Here is a 17,500-nt window from a genome sequence, read left to right on the forward strand (position 1 = left end):
TAATAATAATAATAATAATAATAATAATAATAATAATAATAAATGCTAATGAAATCTAACCTAACCTATGATGGGATAAATTAACTTTCTTATTTCCATTTTCTTTTCTTTATTTAACTGAACCAAACTTGAAACCGTCTCTCTCTCTCTCTCTCTCTCTCTCTCTCTCTCTCTCTCTCTCTCTCTCTCTCTCTCTCTCTCTCTCTCTCTCTCGTGTGGAAGTTACTAGTGTTTTCGAGGAAGTTCTCACGATTCTGGCGATAGACCAACAAACTTCACATAACGTCAACAGAAAACGGAGCAAACCCCGGAGAACCAAAGAACAGTCTCAGTGGCCTTGAAAAACACTTCTCGTCACAAAAGGGAGACTTAAGAGTTACGGTGCAGGTGTTCATTACGGTGCAGGTGTTCATTACGGTGCAGGTGTTCATTACGGTACAGGTGTTCAGTTTTTTTTTAATTATAGTGACAGTTCAACAAGCAATCTACACTACCAGTAAGGAGAAACACATGGAAACCCAAATCCAGCATGTGTGGCTTTTTAAAAATATATTATCAGACAAGAAAGTGTTTGTGAATTACAGTGCAGGTGTTGTTAAGTCTTTCTATTTAATGTGACAGTTTAACAAGCAATCTACACCATTAGTAGGGGAAAAAACACATGGAAACCTAATTATAAAATGTGTAGCTTTTAAAATAATAATGATGATAAAAAAATAAATAAATAAAAAAAATACGTTTATGAATCACAGTACTGGTGTTGTTAAGTCGTTCAAATTGTAGTGGTAGTTTAGCAAGCGTTCTACACTGCCTATAGGGAAAAACACACATGGAAACCCAAACACTTATAACTTTGGTCTTTTAAAATAGTGATAGTTTTATTGAAGGTAATATTTCTGCGACAAGCCAGTCAGTTTTCAATCAATCAACTTTCAATCAACTTCTGTGACAAGTTAGTAAGTTTTTGATCAATGTGGCTTTCTTTTTACCATTATTAGTATTTTTGGGGAGGACTTTATTACTATTATTTATTTATTTATTTATTTTATTTTATTCATGTTTTTTTCTTTCTTTCTTTTCTTTTTTTTTTTTTTTTTGGTATGTCATGAAAGGTTACTGTTAATTCAATCCTTCACTGCAATGCTATCTGTAGAAACTGTTTACACGACACAGGAAGAAAAAAAAAAAGAGTTGGAAGTTAATTCAAAATTTTCCAAGGCTACAGAATAATTTAGGTTTAAAAAAAGAGATAGGAAGGATTTAGTTCCCAAAACAGAGTGGCAGATGAACGGAACGGACTCAGTAATCAAGTTGTTAGTGCTGAATCATTAAGGAACTTTAACCCTTTGATATTACTACATCTTTCCTTAATTACTAATCACACTCAGACATCTTTAATTGTTCTACAGCCACCTCTCATCTTTAAGCTGCGTAGAAATCGCAAAATCCATTCTTTTTAGACGCCAATTCTTTCTTGTAGATGCTTATAAAGATTTCATGCATTAATTTTGTGTTGTTCATTGTCTCCTATCGCTATGAAAGGGTCAAAGAGAAGATTACACAGATTTATGGATGAGGATGATAGGTGGAAATAGGTAGGTATATTTCATGGAGGGACTGCCACGTGTAGGCCTGGTGGCTTCTTGCGGCTTCCCTTATTTCATACGTTCTTATGTTCTAATCATTGAGTGTAGCGCAGTAATGAATATCTAGAAAAACGTAGGTGGAAACTGAAAAATACTTGGCTAAAAAGGGTTAAACAAGCATTCTGCATCATCAACAGGGAAAAAAAAAGAATGGTACCAGGTTTGTGTCCACACGTTCATGTTTCCCTCGCCTAGTTGCAATCTGCTACGTGCTGACTTGATGGTTTCCTGCTGTTTCCCTTGTGTTCTTATGTTCTCCTTATGTTTTATGTTCTTTCCCTTACAATTTGAAGTGAGGGAAGACTGGCTTTCATTATCATCACACACACACACACACACACACACACACACACACACACACACACACGACACTTCTTCAGGTAATTTTGAGTTGATTTCATTGTCTCGTTAGTGGTTTGGAACTTTTTTTAATGTTTTCTTTTCTATTCTTTCTAATTTTCTCACGAGTTTCCGCTGTCCTTAGCTTTATCTCTTCTTACACACACAAGGAAAAGAAAAAAAAAGGAAGGAAAAGAGGAAGAAAACACACATATACATAGATAAATAGATAGTTTATTGACCACAGCACACACACACACACACACACACACACACACACACACGAATACCACTAACTTAAGAACTAACACAACACAGCATCACGTTTTCTTTTGTTTTGAATCATTGCTTATTATTTCATATATGCATTTTAGGACATACATAATTTCATCTATTCATTTATTGCTAGTCCATATTCACCACATATAATTTTTGCTTCTTTTATTGATCACACACACACACACACACACACACACACACACACACACACACACACACACACACACACACACATGAACGCAACAAAGCCACCACGAGTTCAGTCATCATGCAATTTTATCTCATCATTGTTACTTTTTACGAGTATTAATCATGAAACGGTGAATATTTTGCGTTTTATTTTTTTTATGAATATATTGCAGTTTTTTATAAGTGTTAAGTATGAAGGGATGAATATGAAACATTTTTTACGAGTTTTAAGCATTTTTTTTACAAGTATTAAGCATGAAATGGTGAATAATTTGCATTTTTTACGAGTATATTTAATTTTTACGAGTATTAAGCATCGAACGGTGAATATTTTGCATTTTTTTTACGAATATATTGCATTTTTTTTAAGTATTAAGCATGAAGGGATGAGTATTTTGCATTTTTTATGAGTATTAAGCATGAAGCTGTGAATATTTTGAGTAATTTGCATTTTTTACGAGCACAATACATTTTTACGAGTATTAAGCAAATGGTGAATACTGTGCATTCCTTTACAAATATACTACATTTTTTTTTACGAGTATTGAGCATGAGAGGATGAAAACATAACATTTTTCCGGTTTTACGCCCAGTTTTCCAAGTCTATCAGGGCCAAAACGGTGCCTCTTAACGAGTGACCTTGTGTTCGGCATTTGGGATCCATTACCCCGAGTGGATGCCCTTCCTAACCTCGGACAGTGGCCAGGACTCAACCGTCTAGTCCCTCTCCCCCCCCCCCCAACAGCGCACGATCCCACTGAATACAATGGATGAAGTATGTATATATGTATGAATGTATGTATGTATGTATGTATGTATGTATGTGAGATTAGAAAAAAAATATGCATAAGGGTGATAAGTAGAAAAAGGTAGGCACTTTTCGTAAACGGACTGCAACGTGTAGGCCTGATGGCTTCTTGCAGCTTCCCCTATTTTTTCTTATGTTATTATGTGTAAAATTGAGGATGACGTGAAAATTGTGTTAAAAAGTGGGAAGATGATCATAAAAAAAAAAAAGTAATAGGTGTGATTTCCAAATAGGAAAAAAAAAAGTAAGGAATGAAAAAATAGAATAAAAAAGAAATCAATAATATATAAAATGCAAAAAAAAAGAAAAGAATAATAAAAATAAATAAATAAAATACAGAAACATAAAGATGAAAATAATAATAACTGCTTTCTACATAAGAATAAAAAAAAAAAAAAAGTGAGGAGCGAAAAGAGGAACAGAAACAAACAAAAAACTATCAGTAACACACAAAACACAAGAGCAATCAAGCAAAACGAAAAAAAAAAGAAAAAAGAAGACGAAACATGATAAAGATAAAAAAAATAATGATTCCTACATACCAACAAACGAACAAAATAGTAAGAAACGAAAACAAGAACGGAAAAAAAAACAAGAATATCAATAACACACAAAATACAGAAAAGCAAGCAAGCAAAACGAGAAAGAAGAAAAAAAAGAAACGGAAAGGAAGAAAAAAGAGAAAGAATTTTTTCTCTTCTTTTTTTACCACTGTGACAACAAACCGCCTGGAAATAATGGCCACTAAGAGACTACAGAAAAAAAAAACGAAAAAAAAAATTCAAAAACAGAAATACCTAAAGGAACGATGAGCGGTTGGCGGGTTGGGTGGGTATATAAGGAAGCCTCAGGACGTTGCAGCCTCACACTTCCTCAAGAGGTGTGACGGCTCCCTCCTTCCCTTCCTGCACTTCCTCACTTCTGCTTCAACTGCCGGGGAAAACAAGACGAGATAAGAAGGTGGGGGAAAAAATGTTGTAGTAATAATGTAGTAATAGCTAGTTATGTTGTTTTCTTTTTATTTTTTTCTTCTTTGTAATTGGATTGTTTTGCTTTCTTAGTGATTTAAAAAAAAATGTTAGTTTAGTGTTACTTGTACGTATGTAGTAGTAGTAATACTGGTAGTGGTAGTAGTAGTAGTAGTAGTAGTGGGATCAATACTGATTAACTACTACTACTATTGCTACTACTATTACCACAACCACTACCACTACCCATATCACCACCACCACAACTACTACTACTACTACTACAACTACTACTACTACCACACCTGTTCTACCAATGCACCCAGTACAACAACAACCCTTTCCCTCCCCCCCAGCATGAGGGCGTGGGCGGCGTGGGCGGTGGTGCTGGTGGCGCTGGCGGAGGCTACGTATGGGCCAGGCCGCTACGTGTACCACGGAGTAGGCACCCCGGTGAGTCATAATTGGAGAACCATGTGATTATTAGAGAACAATTAGCGATGGAAGTGTTGAAATTGGAAAAGAAAAGGGAAACAGGTAATAAAAACCAAGATAACGATAATTAGGTAATCAGGTGAGCCTTAATTAGAGATTAATTAGAGGACAATAACAAAACAGGTAGATTTTAGGTAAACTGGAATAAAAGGTAGTTGTTAAGAAGGGAATCAGTTAATTAGAATCCCAGGTAAGTGCTGATCAGAGAAACCAGGTGAACATTAGAAAAACAATTAAGAAACTAGAATGAGGGTAAATTTTAGCCTAAAAAAAAAAAAAAAAAAAAAAAAAAAAAAAAAAAAAAAAAAAAAAAAAAACTTGCTAATTAGAGAACCAGGTACTTAAAATCCAGGTGAATATCAATTAGAAAACCAGGTAAGTGTTAATTAAAGAACGAGGTGACCATTAAAGAACAATCAGAAAACCAGGTATATTTTAAGCTAACTGGAGAAAAAAAAAAGTTAATTAAAGGAGTAGGTGAAATTTTATTTAAAACCGCAGGTAACGCTAATTAGAAAACCAGATGAGAATTAGGGAACGATTAGAAAACTAGGTAAATTTTAGCTAGTTAAAAAAGGTGTTATCCTCTCTCTCTCTCTCTCTCTCTCTCTCTCTCTCTCTCTCTCTCTCTCTCTCTCTCTCTCTCTCTCTCTCATTTTCCCCTTCTTCTCTTCCTTCCATCCCCGTTTTCTCTCTCCCTCTTCCTGCTCTCTCTCTCTCCCCCTTCCTGTTTTTCTCTTTCTCCTCTCCCGTTTTCTCTAACCTCCATTCCGTTTTCTCTCCCCATTTCGTTTTCTATAATCTTCCTGTTTTCTCTAAATTTTTTTTTGTTTCCTCTTTCCCTCATTCCGTTTTCTCTCACCTTCCCGTTTTCTCTCACCTTCCCGTTTTCTCTCACCTTACCTGTTTTCTCTCACCCTCATTCCATTTTCCCTCCACCTCCCGTTCTCTCACCATCTCCCGTTTTCTCTAACCCCCATCCCATTTTCACTTCCCTTTCATGTTTTCTCACCCCACTCCCGTTTTCTCTCCACCTTTCCGTATTTCTCACCTTCCCGTTTTCTCTCACCTTCCCGTTTTCATCACCCCGTTTTCTCTCACCTTCCCGTTTTCCTCACCTTCCCGTTTTCATCACCCCGTTTTCTCTCACCTTCCCGTTTCCTCTCACCTTCCCGTTTTCCTCACCTTCCCGTTTTCTCATCTTCCCGTTTTCATCACCCCGTTTTCTCTCACCTTCCCGTTTTCTCTCCACCTCCCGTTTTCCTCCCCAAAGGTTCAGACTGTAGTGAAGACCGTGAGCGAAACAGTGAAGGAGACGGCAACGGAAACTAAAACGGCAACAGAAACAGTGGTCAAAACGGAGAAGGTGACGCAGACAGCGACGGCGACGGCGACGGTGACGGCGACAGCGACGGCGACGGCGACGGCGACGGCGACGGCGACGGTGACGGCGACAGCAACGGCGACAGCAACACAGACGGTGACTGCGACCAAGAACTGCGGCGCTGGTGGTGGTGGTGGTGGTGGCGGTGGCGGCGGTAATGCTGGCGGTGGTAACGGTGGTGGTAACGGTAATGCTGGTGGCGGTGGTGGTGGTGCTGGTGGATACGGTAGTGGCAGTAAGTTGTTGTTGTTGTTGTTGTTGTTGTTAATATTTGTGATAATGCACTACGATTTTTTCTTTCTACTACTACAACTATTACTATCAAGAGTCTATATTTCTAACTATTGTACTGGAAAATATTGCTATACCAGTAGTAGTAGTAGTAGTAGTAGTAGTAGTAGTAGTAGTAGTAAGAGTAGCAGCAGCAGTAGCAGATACCCACTTATCACAAGGCCAGGTGTAGGTTACTTAAGTTTCCTGTGTTATGTTTCTTGACGCGGCCCAATCAGGCACAGGTGTTCACAGGTGAGAGGGAGAGAAAGAGGTGCGACAGGTGAGATGATTAGCCGCAGGTGAGCCAAGGCTGCCAGGGAAACAAATAAGACCACAACCTAGATTTTTTTTTTTTGAGTCCGTCAAGAAGACAAACAACACGAGAGAGAGAGAGAGAGAGAGAGAGAGAGAGAGAGAGAGAGAGAGAGAGAGAGAGAGAGAGAGAGAGAGAGAGAGAGAGAGAGAGAGAGAGAGAGAGAGACGAGGATATGAAAAGAAAAGTTTAGTCAATCTGAATAAATGACAAAAGTTAACCAAAGAAGAAGCAGAGAGAGAGAGAGAGAGAGAGAGAGAGAGAGAGAGAGAGAGAGAGAGAGAGAGAGAGAGAGAGAGAGAGAGAGAGAAACGAGTAATTTAGTCTCACTCAGATATCCCTCTCCCTCTCTCCCGAATCAGCTGAGGTCATAGGAAGCAGGAAAGACAGAGAAAGACAGGGAATGCCAGATAAGTAGATAAGGATGGGAAAGTGAAGGTACTGGTTAACTTTTGAACTAGAGAGGGACAGATTAGTGAGAAGGACAGATTAGTGGTGAAGAAGTGAAGATGCTGGTTAACTCTTGCACTAGTGAGGGGGACAGATTAGTGGTGAAGGAGTGAAGATGCTGGTTAACTCTTGCACTAGTGAGGGGGACAGATGAGTGGTGAAGGAGTGAAGATGCTGGTTAACTCTTGCACTAGTGAGAGGGACAGATGAGTGGTGAAGGAGTGAAGATGCTGGTTAACTCTTGCACTAGTGAGAGGGACAGATGAGTGGTGAAGGAGTGAAGATGCTGGTTAACTCTTGCACTAGTGAGAGGGACAGATGAGTGGTGAAGGAGTGAAGATGCTGGTTAACTCTTGCACTAGTGAGGGGGACAGCTATTACCACTACTACTACTACTACTACTACTACTACTACTACTACTACAGCTACTATTAATAATGCTAATCTCGTTCCAGGCGCCATCACTTACTACAAATACGGCAAGAAATAAACAAGGAAGATGACCACGGCTCCTCCACCTCCTCCCGCTCCTTCTTGAGTCTTCCATTACACGTCCCTCCACGCACACCACCACCGCAACCACTACCACGCTACAAGCCGCGATAACACTACTACTACTACTACTACTACTACTACTACTACTACTACTACTACTACTACTACTACTACTACTACTTCGGAGGAGGAAAGGAAATGATATGGAAACTTACGGTGATTTCTGATGATTAAAAAAGTATAATTGATTTATTTAACGAAATTCAAATATCACTTAAAAGGAAAGGTTAGGAAGGACTAAAGCAAATCTATAAATAAGAAAAGATAAAATAATGATGTTTTGAAATTTTTTGAGCCATTGTTTAGGAATAAAAAGGAGGAAATAAAAATATCTAGAAAATTAATTGATATAAGAAAAATAATAATGATTGGAAATTTTGAAAGACATTGTAAAAAAAAAAAAAAAAAAAAAAAGGTAGAATTAGACAAAAAAAAATATAGAGAGAAAATGAATGGAAAATACTGATAAGTAAAAAAATTAATTAATATTTTTTACTTTCATTTCGGAATCTTAAATTGGCTTCCATCATCATCATCATCATAATAATAATAATAATAATAATAATAATAATAATAATAATAATAATAATAATAATAATAAACAAATTTAAATAAAGTAACTAAATTTATCGTTGTTTGTTTAAATCTAGTGTGTGTGTGTGTGTGTGTGTGTGTGTGTGTGTGTGTGTGTGTGTGTGTGTGTGTGTGTGTGTGTGGTGTGTTTAAAGTTGTTTTTAAGCAGAGATAAAACATTTAAACACGTAAGCACACACACACACACACACACACACACACACACACACACACACACACACACACACACACACCTGCGAGGGATTGATAAAATTTAATCCAGCCAATGTTTTCGTCTCTCTCTCTCTCTCTCTCTCTCTCTCTCTCTCTCTCTCTCTCTCTCTCTCTCTGAAATGGACATAGACGAATATTAGAAACATACATAAATATAGTAAATAATTGGAAAAAAGAAACAAAAAAAAAAAAAAGAAATGTGGAAAGAAAGAAAATGATAAAGATAAATGAAAGAGAAGAGATAAATAAATGAATGAATAAATAAATAAAGAAAGAAAGAGGAAAAGAAAGAAGGAAGGAAGGAAGGAAGGAAAAGAAAGATAAGCAAAACAAGAGACAAACACAGAAACAATAAGGGGAAATAAAATAAATAAACGAATAAATAAAAAAAGGAAGAGGAAGAAAACGAAAAAAAAAGAAAATAACAAGGTAAAAAAAAAAGGAAGGATTTAATTAAAGGTGTGATGATGAACAGGCGTCTCTCTCTCTCTCTCTCTCTCTCTCTCTCTCTCTCTCTCTCTCTCTCTCTCTCTCTCTCTCTCTCTCTCTCTCTCTCTCTCTCTCTCTCTCTCATTTAAATGTGAGCAAAGACTGAGGGACCAATTAAAGGAGGAGGAGGAGGAGGAGGAGGAGGAGGAGGAGGAGGAGGAGGAGGAAGAAAAAGAAGAAAATAAATTATAAGAAGTTTTACAATCTATGTTTAATTAAATCTTCATCTCATTATTTATTTATTTGTCTATTTATTCATTATCTATTTCTTTATTTTTAACTTCACTTGTGTAAAATTGTTAGGTTATTCAAGATTTATTCATCATCATCCTCTTCTTCTTCTTCTTCTTTATCTTCTTCTTTTATTGCCGATGAAGAGAGAGAGAGAGAGAGAGAGAGAGAGAGAGAGAGAGAGAGAGAGAGAGAGAGAGAGAGAGAGAGAGAGAGAGAGAGAGAGAGAGAGAGAGAGAGAGAGAGAGAGTGATGTAACCAATTAAACACTCCCTCTCTCCTTCACTCTCCCTATGATGTGCCCAAATATGGATATGCGTGAGAGAGAGAGAGAGAGAGAGAGAGAGAGAGAGAGAGAGAGAGAGAGAGAGAGAGAGAGAGAGAGAGAGAGAGAGAGAGAGAGAGAGAGAGAGAGAGAGAGAGGAAGTGATGTGTGGAAGAGCAGGTATTTTGATTCTCAGTTGAGTTCGTGTCGTTGTGGTGAGTGGAAGAGGAGAAAGAGAAGGCGGAGGAGGAGGAGGAGGAGGAGGAGGAGGAGGAGGAGGAGGAGGAGGAGGAGGAATTCTAGCGGGATTCACACTTGAAGAAAAAGAAAGTTGAGAGAGAGAGAGAGAGAGAGAGAGAGAGAGAGAGAGAGAGAGAGAGAGAGAGAGAGAGAGAGAGAGAGAGAGAGAGAGAGAGAGAGAGAGAGAGAGAGAGAGAATGTTTTGTCCTTTTTTTCCTTTTCCTTCACTCATTTTTCGTCACCGTCATCTCCCAACTCTCTCACCTATCCTCTCCCACCACTTCCCCCTCTGTTACTCCCCAGCTCCTTTCTCAACGCCCTCCCCACTCCCTAACACTCTCAGCCCCCAGACTCTCACTCAACACTCCCACCAGTTCTCCCCAACACACATCCCTTCTGACACTCCCAATTAATCTCCCCAAGTTATCAGATACGAGAACTATTTTAATACTTCCTATCTGTACCTCTCCCTTTTACTTTTCTCCCCAAACTGAGATTCACCAAGATGTGTTTACTCTCCCCACTCCCCATGGATGACGTGTTTATTCTCCCCACTCTCCCTAATGCTGGCACTTTTCTCTCCCCCAGCTGACAGGTTCACCAAGATGACGTTTTTCGACAGGGCTGATAACTACCTTAACAGTCTAATTGATAACATTCGGGCTGATCTCGGCGTCAGCACAGCGGCGGAGAGAGAGAGGGAGAGGGAGGATGCAAGGGTGATAGACGAGTTTCACGAAGCTAATGCTGTCGCAGGTAAGAGAGAGAGGGAGAGGGAGAGAGGGAAAGTTTATTGGGGTTTAAATTTTTACTGGGTCTACTCGTGTTGTCTTAGGTTAAATGGGTGTTATTGGGGTTTTCAAGACGTTTTCGTGGTTCAAGTAGTGGTTTATTGGGGTCTAGTGGGTGTTCTTGGGGTTCTCAAGGGTGTTTTCATATATGTTTGGGGTGTTCAAGGGTGTTTTTGTAATTTCTATGGGTTTTCAAGGGTGTTTTTGTAATTTCTATGGGTTTTCAAGGGTGTTTTTGTAATTTCTATGGGTTTTCAAGGGTGTTTTTGTAATTTCTATGGGTTTTCAAGGGTGTTTTTGTAATTTCTATGGGTTTTCAAGGGTGTTTTTGTAATTTCTAATGGTTTTCAAGGGTGTTTTTGTAATTTCTAATGGTTTTCAAGGGTGTTTTTGTAATTTCTATGGGTTTTCAAGGGTGTTTTTGTAATTTCTATGGGTTTTCAAGGGTGTTTTTGTAATTTCTATGGGTTTTCAAGGGTGTTTTTGTAATTTCTGAGGTAGTTAAGCAGTTTCTCGAGGAAGCTGTTCGGGTTTTCAAGGACGTGTTCCTTTTTCCTTCTTTGCTTGTAGAAAGATTGAGAATATTCAAGAGTTTGGACAGAAGTAAAAGAAAGGAAATTGAAGGAAAGTAGTAGATTAAAGATTGTGGGCAGAACACGTTGCTATTTGTAAATGAAGGTGATAAATAAAAAAAAAATCGGTGTGTTCCTGAGTCTAGTGTGTAAGAGGTTCTAGTGGTAGTCATCAGAGTTTTTCAAAGATTTTATAATTCTTGTGGTAGTTTGACAGGAATTCTACGTCACTAGTACAAAACTTCCACAAGATCCCGAGTAATAACATCTTTGGCATTTAAAAACACTCTTGATGTGAGAATAAAGCATTTCAAAACAGTGGCACATTCATTCTACTGATATTTTGCCCTTGGTTTAGTTTACCTCTAAGTTTCCGTTTTCTTTGCTGATAAGTAGAAATAAATTAAAAGGGGGACTGCTCTATTTTGAAAGTCTCACCCCATATGGAGTAGGCGAGACCACACACACACACACACACACACACACACACACACACACACACACACACACACACACACACACACACACACACACACACACACACACACATTCACACTCTTAGCCCCGTTGGTCCCCAGTGGTCAGGGACACTCTCATGGACCACTGTGGTACATCCCAGGCTTAGGCACACCACAGCTGCCCACGCACACCCACAGCAAGGCCCCGCAGCACACACTGGTTCACCCCTGCCCCTTCACAATGAGGTTCCTCCCTACCTTTCAAATACCTGGACTTTTCTTTACGTATATGTGAGCTTATCCTGTCTTATTTTCTTATGTTGAAGAGAACACTAAATAAATTTCCAATAAAGAGATTTTTTTTTTAAGAACGCTAATGTATTATTATTATTATTATTATTATTATTATTATTATTATTATTAGTAGTAGTAGTAGTAGTAGTAGTAGTAGTAGTAGTAGTAGTAGTAGTAAGGTTATAGACCTGAATATAATTATCGCTCTCTCTCTCTCTCTCTCTCTCTCTCTCTCTCTCTCTCCAAGTTATCTTTGGGTCTCATCCGGTGACACACACACACACACACACACACACACACACACACACACACACACACACACACACACACACACACACTCGCACGCGCGCACACACACACACGCACACACGCACACATACAAACACCTGTCACCTGTTGTTTCCTGTTCAGCTTTCTTAATCAACAAAAGATTAATGAGAACATCCACACTACTACTACTACTACTACTACTACTACTACTACTACTACTACTACCGCCAGTATCCTGAAATGCTTTGCTCTTTCACCACGACTGTTTTCCAAGGTCACAGAGACGACGAGCCGTACTGTCAATAGTATTTCTGCAGCTGTCAACAAGGAAACATTATTAATCTCCCACAAGGACCTTAAAAACACCCTTAAAAACCCTCGTAACTTCAACTAGAGGCTTTTGAAGATAGTGGAGGTGCTTAAACTTACTCCACACACCCACACCGCAGGCCCCGCTAAGGTATTGGAGGTGGACTTCAAAGCCAAACAGAACGCGGTGGACCACAAATGTGACAAGTATGAGGTGGTGCACCAGAGGAAGCCCACGGTGGTGCTGCGCAGGGGCGGGAACTTCACCATTGACATCAAGCTGAACAAGGTGACTGACGTGAAGAAGGAATATGAGCTGAAACTGTACTTCAACTTCGGTACGTGTGACAGAGGGGGGAGGAAGAGAGGGACGGAGTGGGGAGGGAGGGAAGGGTGAGAGGGAGGGGAGGGTAGCGTAGGGGGAGAGAGAGAGAGAGAGAGACTAGCCATATCCTAACTCAACTCAAACCCAACCTAACCAAAACAAACCTAACCTAACCCACACGAAGGTAAGACAGGTGTGTGACAGGTGACTAATTAGCAAACCCCGGGCAGGTAACACCCCCAGCGTGCACAAGGGGACCCAGGGCGTGGTCACCATGATGGGGAAGACAATGTTTGACAAGAGCCACGAAGAATGGGACGCCAGAATGGTTGAAAATAAAGGAAGAATATTGACTTTGGAGGTATGGTGTGTGTGTGTGTGTGTGTGTGTGTGTGTGTGTGTGTGTGTGTGTGTGTGTGTGTGTGTGTGTGTAGCTTCCATTCCTCTAATCTTTCGCTTCCTTTCCTAAGTCTTCTTTTCTTTCGCTTCCTTCTCTCTCTCTCTCTCTCTCTCTCTCTCTCTCTCTCTCTCTCTCTCTCTCTCTCTCTCTCTCTCTCTCTTCTCAACCCCCCACAAACACCTCAAAAAACCCCATTTTCTTCCCTTCCCCTCACACTCCCTCCTCCCCTCCCTCTCCCTCCTAGCCACCCCCCTGACGCTCCCACGCTCCCCCTACAGGTGCAGATCCCCAGCATTGCTCCGGTGGGCTCCTGGAACATGGCCACGGAGCTCAAGCCGAGAGACCCCGCTGCGGACAGATCGGCAAGACAATTAATGAGGCAGGACACGACTATCTATATTCTGTTCAACCCTTGGAATAAACGTGAGTGAGTGTGTGTGTGTGTGTGTGTGAGGAACAAATGGTCATAACACATATATAACTGAAACATAACTATTTTTTTTATCTATTCATCCATTTACTTACTTTTTTTTTTTTTTTTTTTCGTCTATCTTAACAAATTATGTACGTCTTTAGTTCCATGTACGTGAGTTGTGTACGTAATGTGTGTGTGTACGTGTTGACAGATGACGGTACGTACATGCCGGACGAGAACGGCAGGAACGAGTACGTGCTGAATCCAGTGGGCAAGGTGAGAGAGAGAGAGAGAGAGAGAGAGAGAGAGAGAGAGAGAGAGAGAGAGAGAGAGAGAGAGAGAGAGAGAGAGAGAGAGAGAGAGAGAGAGAGAGAGAGAGAGAGAGAGAGAGAGAGAAATTACTTTATTGCAGTCAAAATTAAGTTAGTGAAGTTAGGTTTGGTTTGGTTAAATAAGACTAAGTTAAGTCAGGTCAGGTCAGGTCAGGTCAGATAAGGTAAGGTTACATTAGGTTGGTCTGTTGTATTACTTTGCATTAGGTTAGGTTACGTAAAGTTGAGCAAGGTTAGATTAGGTGAGGTCAAGTAAGGTTAGATTAGATTTAAGGAAGATTACATTGAATTAGGTCAAGTTAGATTAAGACAAGTAATTCTTAAGAAGATTAGGTCAGGTCAAGTAAGGTTAGATTAGATTTAAGGAAGATTACGTTGAATTAGGTCAAGTTAGATTAAGACAAGTAATTCTTAAGAAGATTAGGTCAACTTAGGTTAAAATTACGCCATTAAACAAGATCAGGTCAGGTTAGATCCCTCCACATCTTCAAACGTCCCCCTTTAATCCCCTACCCCCCTCTTGCCTCCCCCACACAGATCTGGCAGGGGGCCTACCCGGCGCGTGGGAGGCACTGGTCCTTCGGTCAGTTCGATGATGTGGTGCTGCCGGGCTGTGTGCTGCTGCTGGAGCGCTCTGGCCTGAGACACGAGGCGCGAGGGGACCCCATCTTTGTGTCGCGCGCCATATCCAAGATGGTGAGATGGGGGGAAGGGGAGGGTGAGCGAGTGAGTGAGTGAGTGAGTGAGTGAGTGAGTGAGAGGGTAAAAGTGAGACTAAAGATCAAGAGCAAGTGAGGATAAGCAATCTGAATCATCTATTTCAACATTTCTTTACAAAACCACAAAACAACAAAACAAACCCAGAAGACCCAACCTGACCTCCTCCTCCTCCTCCTCCTCCTCCCCCTTCTCCTTCAGGTCAACAGTAACGACGGGGACAACGGGGTGCTGATTGGGAGCTGGAGCGGGGACTATTCTGACGGCACCTCCCCGAGTCAGTGGGCAGGGTCAATTAAAATCATGGAGGAATATGTGAGGCGAGGACGACCCGTGAAGTATGGCCAGTGCTGGGTGTTCGCTGGGGTTACTACTACAGGTGAGCGGGAGGAGGAGGAGGAGGAGGAGGAGGAGGAGGAGGAGGAGGAGGAGGAGGAGGAGGAGGAGGAGAACTGAAGTGATTGCTGTAGTTTAATCTCATTCTTCCTCTTCCTCCTCCTTCTATTTTTCTTTCTTTACCACCTCTTTTCTCTCTCCATTTCATTCATCCTCCTCCTTTTTCTTTTTCATCCTCCTCCTTCTGTTTTTCCTTTATTTTATCCTATGTTTACTTCCTCTCTTCACACGCCTATCACCTCTTTTCTCTCAATTTCGTTCCTCCTCTTCCTCTCCCTCCTCCTTCTGCTGGTCTCAACCCCGGGGTATACTGTTGTTTGGACTTCCTTTATATTCCTTTGTATTCCTGCCGCAGTGTGTCGCGCCCTGGGCCTCCCGTGTCGGCCAGTGACCAACCTCAACTCTGCCCACGATACAGACGTGTCCCTCACCATCGACGAGTACGTGGACAAAAAGGGAGAGAAGATCACGTGAGTAGCGTCTTGTCCTGGTCCTGTCCGCGTCCTCCTTCAGACTCCCTCCTTCAGTTCGGGAGGTCGTGAGGTCGGGGTGTTGTCTTTGCTGGCCCGTATACAGAAACCCTTTGCTCTTTCTCCCTTACTCTCTCAGCAAGACTGTTTTACTGTTTTCCAAGGCCACAGAGATGATTAGCCAGGTTCTCAAGAGTGTTTCTCTCTTTGGTAATGTAGAAATGTTGTTAATCTGTCACTAGAAGCGTAAAAGCACCGTTGAAAACCCGTGCCCGGCGCTTCAGCCATACAGAGCCTTTGGGAGGTCGTGGAGGTGTGGCGCGGAAGTGTTCCATGATACACAGAACACCCTTGAAACACGTGTGTCTGGTGGCCTCTTGCAGCCTGCCACGTGTTGTTGTGTTCTCAGTCCATGTGTCCCCCAGCCTGGCTAACCCCCGCCTCCCCTCAGCACGCGGCGCCGCTCGGGTGCTGACCCCATGGGGCTCGGCGACTCCATTTGGAACTTCCACGTGTGGAATGACGTGTGGATGGACCGCCCCGACCTGCCGCCTGGCTACGGGGGCTGGCAGGCCATCGACGCCACGCCGCAGGAGACCAGCGACGGTGCGTGCCGACCTGCCATGGCCCCAACTGGCCAGACCTGACCTGACCTAACTTTGCTTGACTTAGCCTAACCTAACCAAACTTAAACTTACTTAAGTTAAACATACCTTACTTAACCTAATTAAACATAACCTTAACTAACCAAACTTTAACCTGATTTAACCTACCATCACCTAACTTAACCTTATTTGATTTACCTAACCAAACTTAATCTAACCTAACCTAACCAAGCAGAACCTAACCTTACTTCATCTTTAATCTAACGTAACGTAACGTAACCTAACCTTGAGAGAGAGAGAGAGAGAGAGAGAGAGAGAGAGAGAGAGAGAGAGAGAGAGAGAGAGAGAGAGAGAGAGAGAGAGAGAGAGAGAGAGAGAGAGAGAGAGAGAGAGAGAATGGCAAATGGCTCTACGGCAAACTCCTAACCTAACATCCCTATCCCTTTGTCCCTTGGTTCGACCCCCGGCAGGCATGTTCCAGTGCGGGCCGGCGAGTCACGAGGCGGTGCGCAGGGGCCAGATGGAACTCAAATATGACGTGCCCTTTGTGCTGGCGGAGGTGAATGCTGACGTGGTGCACTGGCAGGAGGACGAAACAGCGCAGGACGGGTTCAGGAAGCTCTTCTCCAACAAGAACCAGTACGTGAACAGGTGGAGGTGGGGTGGAATGGGGTGGGGAGGGGAGGGATGGGGTGAGGAGGTCGGGGTATGTGGGTGGTGAAGGTGTGAAGTGGGGTGGTGCTGTGTGTTGGATGGGAGAATCGTGGGACGGTGAGGGGGTGTAAGGGGGGGTGAGGTGCAGTGTGGGGTGTTAAAGAAGAGAACTGGAGGGATATATTGGGGTGTGAGGTGATGGGGGGTGAGATAAGGTGTGGGTAAGGGGTGGTTGGTGAGGGGGTGAGGGTTAGTGATGGGGGGTGATGTTAGTATGGAGTAAATGAACCGAAGTAAACCTGACCTAACCTGACCTGACCTAACCAGAGAAGTAACCCCAACAAACCCACAGAGAACCAAAACCCAATCTCTCCATAGAAAACGGGAAAAAATACACCCCGTAACTAAAACAAATCCCAAATTTCTGAACCTGCGAACCAAAGAAAACGGAGACTTAACATCTTTAGAACCGGAAACTAAAGTAGATATAAACTATTCAATAATAATAATAATAATAATAATAATAATAATAACAAAACACTGGAAATAAACTTAAAAATTCTTGCCTTCCAGCTGTTCTTACATCAATAATAATAATAATAATAATAATAATAATAATAATAATAATAATAATAATACACTGTAGATAAACTTTAAATTTCTTGCCTTCCAGCGTGGGTCGCCAGCTGCTCACGAAGAAAGTCGGTACAATGGAAAGCGGAAACTACGCAGACGACGATAAGGAGGACTGCACCGATCTG

The 17,500-nt window shown here is 41.5% G+C and overlaps 3 protein-coding genes across 3 annotated transcripts in view; 2 read left to right on the plus strand and 1 right to left on the minus strand.

Moving 5' to 3' along the window:
• LOC135095058 (trichohyalin-like) overlaps nt 1-17,500 on the minus strand; it is a 55,010-nt gene that overhangs the window by 36,440 nt on the left and 1,070 nt on the right. The window contains exon 2 of the mRNA XM_063995705.1: nt 4,059-4,191. The gene's annotated coding sequence lies outside the window, so the exon portion shown is untranslated. The remainder of the gene's footprint in view (nt 1-4,058; nt 4,192-17,500) is intronic.
• LOC135095061 (zinc finger protein ZIC 2-like) lies at nt 4,118-8,187 on the plus strand. The gene is made up of 4 exons (XM_063995718.1): nt 4,118-4,221; nt 4,586-4,682; nt 5,998-6,343; nt 7,600-8,187. Exons 2-4 carry the CDS (start codon nt 4,587-4,589, stop codon nt 7,632-7,634), a joined length of 477 nt encoding a protein of 158 aa, XP_063851788.1. The 5' UTR covers nt 4,118-4,221; nt 4,586; the 3' UTR covers nt 7,635-8,187.
• Nucleotides 10,280-17,500, plus strand: part of LOC135095060 (hemocyte protein-glutamine gamma-glutamyltransferase-like) — an 11,134-nt gene continuing 3,913 nt past the window's right edge. Inside the window, exons 1-11 of the mRNA XM_063995717.1 lie at nt 10,280-10,487; nt 12,566-12,763; nt 12,981-13,111; nt 13,429-13,573; nt 13,777-13,841; nt 14,435-14,593; nt 14,816-14,993; nt 15,366-15,480; nt 15,932-16,086; nt 16,556-16,724; nt 17,413-17,500. The exon at nt 17,413-17,500 is cut by the window's right edge and continues 59 nt beyond it. Coding sequence (XP_063851787.1) covers nt 10,295-10,487; nt 12,566-12,763; nt 12,981-13,111; nt 13,429-13,573; nt 13,777-13,841; nt 14,435-14,593; nt 14,816-14,993; nt 15,366-15,480; nt 15,932-16,086; nt 16,556-16,724; nt 17,413-17,500 — 1,596 coding nt within the window. The 5' untranslated portion in view covers nt 10,280-10,294. The remainder of the gene's footprint in view (nt 10,488-12,565; nt 12,764-12,980; nt 13,112-13,428; nt 13,574-13,776; nt 13,842-14,434; nt 14,594-14,815; nt 14,994-15,365; nt 15,481-15,931; nt 16,087-16,555; nt 16,725-17,412) is intronic.

Source organism: Scylla paramamosain, chromosome 47 (assembly GCF_035594125.1).
Source record: "Scylla paramamosain isolate STU-SP2022 chromosome 47, ASM3559412v1, whole genome shotgun sequence".
Lineage (NCBI taxonomy): Eukaryota > Metazoa > Arthropoda > Malacostraca > Decapoda > Portunidae > Scylla > Scylla paramamosain.